This window comes from Notothenia coriiceps, unplaced genomic scaffold, assembly GCF_000735185.1.
Source record: "Notothenia coriiceps isolate Sejong01 unplaced genomic scaffold, NC01 NC01_scaffold00004796, whole genome shotgun sequence".
NCBI classification, from domain to species: domain Eukaryota; kingdom Metazoa; phylum Chordata; class Actinopteri; order Perciformes; family Nototheniidae; genus Notothenia; species Notothenia coriiceps.
Genome location: NW_011337497.1, coordinates 26,411 through 36,297, shown reverse-complemented (window position 1 = coordinate 36,297; position 9,887 = coordinate 26,411). Strand labels below are relative to the sequence as shown.

Sequence of the window (9,887 nt, the reverse complement as noted above, 5' to 3'; positions counted from 1 at the left end):
TTCAAGAAAGGATGGTTAGCGGACAAAAACAACTGTCTTTTCTTCAATTCCTGTATGATTTCATATCGCAATATATATTGCAGGGGGGAAAAAATCGCAATGTCAGTTTTTTCCAATGCAGCCCTAGTGCATATGTTTTGTATTCAAACATATTCTTTGCATAACAGAGAATGCTAAGTAAACATATTCTTATATCAGTTTTGTAATGTCACAACACATTTTTCTCTGCTCTCTCTCAGATGGGGATGGTGTGAGCACCAACAGCATCCCCAGTTGGATAAATCAAAGAACCCTGATTACAGAACGATGAAGAAAGACTGCTCCCACTGACAAAACAGTTGCCTACTTTGGCTGTTTTATATTTTTGGAGTGATTTTCTGTTTATATAGAAGAGTATATAGTGAATTTATGAAATGTTGGCATTAGGACTGGGTGACGTTTAAATATAATTTAAGATTACTTACAATACGGTTGAAATGTAAGTGATCTACAGGTTAGTTTTCTGATATAAGTAATCATGTTGTGCCAAAAAAAAAGTAAAACCTGCCCTGCGAACCCTAATTAAAACATATAAATTGTAAGAGGTAATTGTTCATCCACCTTTAGTAGAATCATATTGTGAGGGTGTGATGTTGGCGTTTTATTTATATTTATAAATACTACAACTATTCAAGGCAAAAAAAAATACGATATTGGTTATCGAAGCTTTTTTTATAGAACATATGAAGAGTGAGGTCTCATGTGAGGCATTTTGAACATCAGTTTCATATTTATTTTAAGTAACTTTTCACACTTATGCCAAATTTTCATACTGTATACACGGAGCATCGTGAGAAATATCTTAATCAACTGTTTTGTATTGATTGCAATATGAATACATCCTTCACTGTTAACTGGCTCTAGAGAGAAACAGATAAAGAAAGTTGTAACCGCGGCAACACAAGAAGTGCCAAGGAACTGTGGAATAAACAGCCTCTCTCTGTCATCCAGCCACTGGGTATCCCTGCACCTCAGACAGATAACAACACCCAAAACCTTTCCCAACACTCTTTAGTTAAACTTCACACTCACACAAGGACATATATTTCAGAGAGACCATAAGAGATACATATTTGACACATGTAGAGCTTTGAGGTAAACAAAAAATAGGTTTCTAGTAAATCCCAGGTTGCCTATGAGTGATAAGAGACAGCTGTCTATGTAAAGATAAAAGTCTGTCCTTCAGTATGCTCTTCTTCTTCTTCTTCTTCTTGAGAGTTTTTACTGGCACATTAGAATATGGTCTGTGTTGCTGTGATTTGTGAAGACCAGACAGAGACAGGACTCCTGTCTGTCCCACAATGCTCACAACATCTGTCTTGTAGCTGTGTGTAACCTTGACCTTGGCTTTGTGCATTAGTGTGTCTGAGAGGTTGTGTCTGTGTGGGGCTGTTTGTGTCAAGGTGTTGTGTTTGTGTGTGGCCGGAGGAACACAGAAAACTCTTATCACCGCGTGCCCTGTGCTGTGGTGGAGATGAGATAACATCACAACACCACAGCTACTTTCAGAGCTCTACCAAAAAGGCCTCTCTCTCCGTTCTCAAAAGCCTGCTATCTCAGCCTCGCAGCAATATTACCCCAACCCTCATCATCTTCCAGGAGGAGAATAAGCCTCCAAAACGGACCACCACAATATACCAGCTTTCAACAACATCAGAAAAGCTCCTGAGCAGGACTCAAAATGCCTTTGGAATATTGGTTCACTCATATCCAGGCAGTTTACAAACCGTCATACAATGATAGCTTCTCTATTTTATGCACTGTAAAAAATGATGTTTAAATTCTTAAGTGAAGACCATTTTTAAACTTGTCTGACCTAAATCAGATTTTATAACTGGAAACAGACACACGGCTCATGAAGAGGCCTCAGTGACTTTGTGTCTGAATATGTAATTGCTCCTTTGACAGTAACACATATGGTTATCTTGAAATAGCTTAAAGCTAGTGATGCTACTGTTGTGGTTTGAAGTCGAACTCTCTGACATGCTTAACTAATCTTCCGCTTCCAGCCGTAATGTTCAAATAAGTCAAATTAAAATTAAACACTAAGGTGCAGCTAATAAATGAGTCAGGCACGGTTAAATGTTGATGCAAACATGTTCAATGACAGATTCTTACACAAAAAAGTTATTTTATTAAGTTTGATAAATATGTATTGGATACGTTTATTTTACTCTTACTGCAATTATTTACATGGATTTCAATCCGATGAAAATATTACATTTTAAATCTATTTTATTATTATGGATCTCACTGGTACTGATGTTCACAGCTGTTCATTCATTACTTTGCAGAAAAAATGTGTTTTCAACATTGTATATGATTTGCATTTACTGCTGTTATGGCCACTGTGGGGCAGGGGCAACAATCTGCAAACAGAAGACAGATGTATAAAGAGCTATGGTGAATATGGTGAAGCTGTCATCTAACAGCTGCTGATTTTGACATCCAACCAAACCCTGAGTAATATATGCATAATTAAAAGTCAATGCTCTGTCCACCTGATGAATGTCTGTTTGTGAAGTGTGTTTTTTGGTTGAAACACACTCCCAGGGAGATTTAAGTCTCTCTAGCTGCTAAATGCTCCATTGTCTGCTGTTTGTTGCTTGACAGGTTGCATACAGTAATGTTGGTTTTGCATGTATTCGCTGAAACCGCTGTATACTATGTCAATGCATATGGAATTACAGCAATGACAAAGTCGGCTGATATTTATCTGATAGTTCATCACTGTGAGCGACACATTTCACATACAGTTGTTTAAGCCATTGCTAATATTCAAATATTTAATAATATACTTAGTAGTTTAAATGTGTTATACTGCTGAGGTATATTGTTGAAAGATTCGGCTACAGTGGATATTAAGCAGTAACATTTAGTAAGCCATGCACTTAACACAATTAAAACAAAACTATAATCAGCCTGCAGGGCAACAGACTGTTAGGACAAAAGTCAAAAAAATGCAAATCAGACAAAAACAATTAAAAGTTACTCAAAACGAGACAATTGAGTGTTAGAAAAAGTCACTGTTTCCTAGAAGATAATGTTAACTTCAGCACAGCACTTTAATCAATTGTACTCTCCTTTACGACCTGTCCTTCCTGGTGCAAATGGTGCTAATCAATCATGCAGGCACAATGATTAAGAAGGTTCTGGAGAGGATCATTAGACCCTCCTCACTTTAGACAGGGTAATTGTGCCCGGCTTAAGCATATTGAGACTGCTAAAGAAACCAAATTAAAATGAAACTTAAATAGAATCCCACTTTGTCTGTTTGTCTTATATTTATTGACTCGGAAACATTTGGAAGAGCGCAAGAAAAGATTGAACCGTCCCAACAATTTGGACAAGAAGCCAACTGTTGCTGAAAGATAAGAGCTGTTAATAAAAAATGCCCACAAGCACTTGGTCCCTTGTTCCAAATCCTTGAAGCTGTTAATTGAATAGAGGAGATTGATGAGTTTAATCAGCTGGATGCTGATGGAGGCCTTTTATGGGATAATTGAATATGCGATTAATAAATTCTATTATGGCCAGTTTAGCAGGGAAAAGAAAGAAACAGATCAATATGCAGAGGAGGGAGCAAGAAGTCACTCCAGGTAGAAAGGATAATACCCCTCCCTCTCTCTGTCACACACACTTTTAAATCACCTCCTGCCGTATGAACAAAACTGCTTTCAGGCAGAATCTAAAACAACTGTCAGAAACTGAATTTCCTGAAAACAGACAGGTGAAGGTGCACCGTATTTCTACTTAAATAATTGCTCTCTTCCACATATAAACCTCTGTTTTTCCTATTTCTTTAGCTCTCAATTGTTTCCAGCCCTGTCCATCACTTTCTTAGACTGTTTGGACCACTGCTCTCCCGATTGTCCTTCCCCCTGATCTTTAATAACAGCAATATCCGTTGCTCTCTGTTGGCTAAGTGGCTTATCCTCCTATACAGTATCTATCCAAATCTCACAGTAAAACAACTGGGGGGAAACAGGCTATTCCACTTAGTCCTTCTAAGCCCTTCCTAGCTCATAGATACCAATTTCCATATAGCTATATTTTCCCGGTCACAAAGAGACAAAGTAGCTTCTGAGTGACAGAAGTGCGTGTATGTACGTATGTGTGAGCACAGGGGAATTGCGTGTCGGTGTTAGCAAGTAATAGAGCGTGACGTGTTCAAAGCCACAGCTCTTTGTGCTGCTCAGCTCCTTCAACCCTCCCAGGGTCAGAGAAACTCGAGGCCAATCTATTAAGAATACAGGAAGGAAGCGAAGGGAAAAATATAACATCAAAATGAAAATGGAGCCTTCATTATTTTCTATTCCGGCGTTCTCAATGCTGAAGGACTGGAAATGAACAAAGGAATGGACAGTGGATAGCGCGCACGGAAAACATATTGTAAATAAAGGAAATGCAAAAGCGGGGGGGGGGGACCAACAGCAGAACAGACACCACAGAGGAGCAACTGAAACAGAAGAGCTGAGGCAGGTTAATGAAAGAAAAGGAAGGTGAAAGTAGGGAGGATTTTATTCCCCTGTGGTCAGTGTGTGCGCTCAGTCCCATTCCTAATGGAACTTGTCTGATCTGGTAAGCCTGTCTCTGTTCTCTGTCAGGTTCTGAGAACAAGACCCAGAACGTGCCTCAATATCACATCAGGCCTCAGAGGAAACATTTTGATTAACCTGGACTGTTATTTGTTGTCTCCTGGTTTGAAACACACACAAAAAAACATGGTCTTTCATTCCAGGTCCTGACTGTCAGAAAATCTCTCTTCCTTCTAACCATCATCATGTTCAAATTCATACAATTCCTTCATAGACTGGTACATCTATAATGTGGGCAGATCATCACTTGATTCCAGTTGCTCCCTGGAAACTATATGTTGACATTATCTGGCAGCAACATTTGAATAATTTACTTTTTTAGCCATGATCTTGGGTTAAAGTATTCTCTAACTTAATTAGTCTGCTTTTGAATGATGATCCTATATTAAATCATTAAAAGACTAAACTTAGCAGACATTACAGCGGCCAAGAAATGGATTGTATGCCAATGCAGAAAAGCACTGCATTCTGTCTCTAAAATAGATCAGTTATCTGCCATTCTCAAAGTTTGTCTTTGAAACTGGCGTCTGCAAAAATCCATGAAGATTTTTCTAATATCGCATCCTTAGTTCCCAGTTTCTTTGTTTGAAGTTAGGATGAGGTTTGATAACAAATCTGTGTCATGTGTTGTTATTTTTATTTATTATTAGTATTCCTTCTGTTTATACCCTTTTCTCCCCACCCATGTCTTAGTATTGAGGTGTGTTTAATGTCTAATTGATAATGTCTGTGTAAACAGCAATTGGAAGATTAGACTAAGTTAGTATGTAATCTTTCATAATGTAATGGAATAAATAGTTACACAAAAAATGTACTAATGCTTGTGCTAAGAGTTGTTTGTCAAAATTGAATAAAACCTTACACATCATTAGATGCCCATGCAGTGGGATTCATACAGTGTGTGTGTGTGTGTGTGTGTGTGTGTGTGTGTGTGTGTGTGTGTGTGTGTGTGTGTGTGTGTGTGTGTGTGTGTGTGTGTGTGTGTGTCAGAGGGTGTTATGTTGATCTGTCCCAGTATGTCTATGATCCTGCGCCCACGCGCAACAGCACATGTGTTTACTCTCAAGGCGTTTTGTGGAACAAAATAAGTGTGGCGAACGGGCAGTGGAGAATGCATTACGGTGTCAAGAGCAACATCAGCAGCAGCGTCGACCAGCGGACTGGGAGTAAACAGTCGCCACAGGCTGAGTCATCTATCTGAAAGCAATTGCACGTCAATGCACTATCACAATAACCAGTGGTTACAATAAATAATACAGTGGGGAAAAATGGAGGACAAATAGCTTTGATGACAAAGGTGGTGAATGCGCTGGCACAATGAAGGCATTGATCACTTGTAACAATAAATGATACAGTTGGGTATACAGTAGGACGGTGATAAATAACAATATATCTAAGAATGAAAGAGAGGGACCAACAACACTGATTGCGTAGTAGTGATTTCGACCGGCCTGATGGTTAATAATGTCTGCTTTACGAAAATATCTTCCCGTGATTTCAATCCCAATTGTTCAGCAGATATATTTGAACACTTGGACAAACAATTTAAAATACTGTAAAGCTTCCAGGGTAACCAACTTCTCCTCAAAGGGAGTATCAACACCTTTTGTGATGTCCAATCAGTGTTAATGGTAAATGTTGTCGATTGAAACCAATAGGTCCCCAGTGCGTGCTATATTGACAAAGAAAGCTGAGTTTGCAGAATCCGTGTTCCTCCTGCATCGTCATTGGACGTGACACGAGGAACAGCTACAGGCTACTTTAGTTTGGATTTCTTATCTCCACCTCTGGGTAGCTAAAGGGCGTGCTCGGTATACTGCTTTTAAAACAGGTCTTCTTTTTGTACTCTTTGCTAGGAATGTTTCCAAGAGTAAAATAGAATCCTAAAATAAGAGCTGGGAGGATGTTTGCTGTTATGATATTCAGCCGCATATATTTGAGCCACAGTATGCAACTTTAGAAATGAGATGGAGAAAGAGGCTCCGGCTGGATCAGACACTTAGTTGCCTTTGACTTTAAGGCCATAAACATCCAAAAAAGTGTTTTAGTTTATCCTGGTTAATTAAAACTCTTCTCAGGTTGAACTCAATGAACCAATAGAAATAATGAACTGTTACCTCCCGGCAGGAGCAGAACATTAATAGGAGTGTCAGGGAGATCACAGTTTGTACACACCACCCAAAGAGCCTTTGAGTAAGGTGTAATGGAGCAAAATAAGTTTCAACATCTAATGAGCGAATTCAAATAAAGGGATTTGAATTATTTTACTGTAAATAAAATACCGTATATTCTAAATGTATAGGGCTTAGAGAATGGTAATAAAACCCTAAAACTAGATGAAAAATGTAATCTAAATCACGTTATGCGGGATCAAACTTTTTAGAAGCTTAAAGAAAACAAAGTAAGATCAATCTTATCCATCGTGGCGGGAACGCTCCCTTTGGTGACAGAACGTACCGTGCAGTGGTTCTGCTGCTGCAGCAGGGTGGGTACGTCTCCTCCGACGGGCATCTGCTTGGCCAGCTCCTCGTCCTTCAGGCAGATCCACCTCCACAGCTCCTCCAGGAGGCCCAGCAGACGAGACCAGCGCTCAGCACTCGCCTCAAGATGGGCTCTGCCAATACACAATCGCTTTAAGTATTATTATACTGTATGCATTTTCTAGCCCGTTACTGAAAGGCATAAACAATCTTGTATCGGTACTACTTATTGCTGCTACTTTAATACCTCACCGTTTAGTGCAACATACACTTCTCTAAAGTTCATTAAGGTTATTTTCTTTATAATGCTGCTACTTGTTTTGTTTTTTGCATTAATGCATACTTACATAATGTGTGCTTGCCACTTCAAATAACTAACTTTATGTTTGCCTTTGTATATGCTCTGTCCCTTTGCTGTTGCACTGTACATTGGTCCGCTGTGGGACTAATACAGGGTTACTAATTCTGATTATACTGGCATATCAAAGGGTCTGTTTAGGACACAAAACGATAACACACAGATGTGGATTTAGCACCTACTAGAGGCTGACACTTGTATTTATACAGCAGGAAAGCTACATTGTGTCTTTTATTTTCAATAAAATGTTCATATAAAAAGTTCCATAAGTTCCAGCTTAAAAAAACATTAATAAACAACTAAAAAGCCTTAATAACTACAAACTCCTGTAAAATAAATCTCTGGAGCGAGGTTGCTGCCCTCCTTGTGAAGATGTTATTGTAAATAGGAAACACAGTTAGCTGCTAATTGTGTGGGTGGTAGCATGCATGCAATACATGTTGATACAGTAAGCTCTTGTGTGTTCCTCCTCTCCTCCAGGCATAATATAACTGAACACTGTGTTCAGAGACCTCCTATTGCCGCTCGCTGAGTTAGTCATAATTACACATGTACTGCAATTAAGGCATAATGGGCTTAACACAATCAGCACGCCGCGGCCCCCCAACTCCTACACAGGCTGATCTCCCACTGTCCATTTTCCTCCCGCCTATCTTCCTGTGGAACAAGTCCAGCCCATTATGTCTGTTCTGCTTGACCCTGACCCCCAAACTCTTTCCAGCGGTGAAACTTTCCCATCTCTTTTACTTCCCCTTCCTTCTCTCTCACCTTTTCCCCTGCCCTGGAGCTTTGTTGTGCTCCTCGGATGCTTCTCTTCATCATCCCTCCTCCTCCTCTTTGTCTTTGAACATCTCCATCTGGTCCTGTCAACTTCGATTCCACTTTCACTTTCTTCACCCTCTGCATCGCAAATCTTATTTATTTATGGCAAGGTTGCGGCCGACGCGGCATTGTCTCTCATCAGAAGTTTATGTGCCACTGTGGCGGCTCTCATGTCCTTTTTGAGCAGTTTTTCAGGCAGGCATGTGGAATAGAGGAGTTACTGTATCTGTACTGCTGAGGGGAACACCACAACCTGGGTGAATATTCCACAGCACGCTGTATGTCTCATGTGGTTTTCCATGAATCATGATCCATCATGATCAACACGGTTTGGAGAAGTCACTGCCCCAGTTACCAGGGAGGAAGAAACTTTATATTGTGAATAATATGCAGCTTAAGTGTATTGATGAGTAACCAGAGGAAAGTGGACTTGAGCGAAGACTCTTGATTTGTGCTCTATGTATTGTTGCAGAGTACAGATAAGCTACCTTGATCTATCCTTGTTGTTGGTGCATTTTCTAATTCCTATGTCAGAGTACACAGGAATAACACTCACAGAAGAAACTCAATTCTGCGATATGCTGGTTGATTTAAATTGTACACTAAGGCAGAGACCTAAACTCACAATGTTTTTTCTTTCCAAAGTAAGGAGCAGCAAAAGAGCAGAAAAATACAATCTGAGCTGCATGACCCCTAAACACTGGAGCAAACCGGTGTAAGTATTGAACTTTAACTGACCGTATGTTGGCGGATTTGGCCTTTAGGTCGCTCCAGCGTTGGTTCATGTCATCCAGTCTGTGTTGGAGGAACACTGCTTCCTCCGAGCTGCCCAGAGCCTTGACCATCTTCGACTTGTTCCCATCCACACTCTTGTAGATGTCATTGTGGGCATCGATTTCAGCCTGGATGTCCTACAAATACACAAACAAAGAATAATTATCAGAACGACCATTTCTTCAGGGCGAACGTTAGTGTCTGAGCAAATACATACAAAGCTAGGGGTAGTGATTGCTCAGTAAAGCAAGTTCATAACAAAATCCCCCCAAAATTAGAGGTCAGATTCTTCAAGTCAATTATTCATGAACCGAAAAAAATATTGGATTTTGGTTCTAGTCTTGAGGGATTTAACGGCATCCCGCAAACAACAGTTCCAGAGGGCAGAGAAGTCTATATTTTTAAGACATATCCTCGAGGTACCTTTTGACTCGTTGACTAACAAGATTTTAACTTCCACCCTTTCACTGACTTAGAAGTCCTTAGGCAACATCTATTCATGCTGCTTAGGTTGTACCAGCTCTACACTAAAGCAAGCTTTGCTGATTTTATGCTGAGAAACAGTATGCAATAATAACATATTGTGGCGCAAACCAAAAATACTCTGATTATGTGTATGTGCGGCTGCAAAAAGGCAACAACATTCAATACTGTGACGGATTACCATTTTTAACCATGTGCATGTGTGAGTGCCCTTAACGAGGCAGCTCTATTACACAACCACATCTCACAGGGTATATGAGTGTTAGTGTGTGAACCACAAGGGGAGATGACGTAAGTAGAGGATCCTGTCAAATGTTTTATTTTTAGATGTGT

At 39.8% G+C, this 9,887-nt stretch overlaps 1 protein-coding gene across 1 annotated transcript in view; it reads right to left on the bottom strand.

Annotated features, from left to right (window-relative positions):
* The window catches only part of LOC104942587 (utrophin-like), a 40,341-nt gene extending 31,134 nt beyond the window's left edge, over positions 1–9,207 (bottom strand). Inside the window, exons 1-2 of the mRNA XM_010767831.1 lie at positions 9,036–9,207; positions 7,095–7,251 (exon numbers count right to left, since the gene is read on the bottom strand). Coding sequence (XP_010766133.1) covers positions 7,095–7,251; positions 9,036–9,142 — 264 coding nt within the window. The 5' untranslated portion in view covers positions 9,143–9,207. The remainder of the gene's footprint in view (positions 1–7,094; positions 7,252–9,035) is intronic.
* Between the last annotated feature and the right edge of the window lie 680 nt (positions 9,208–9,887).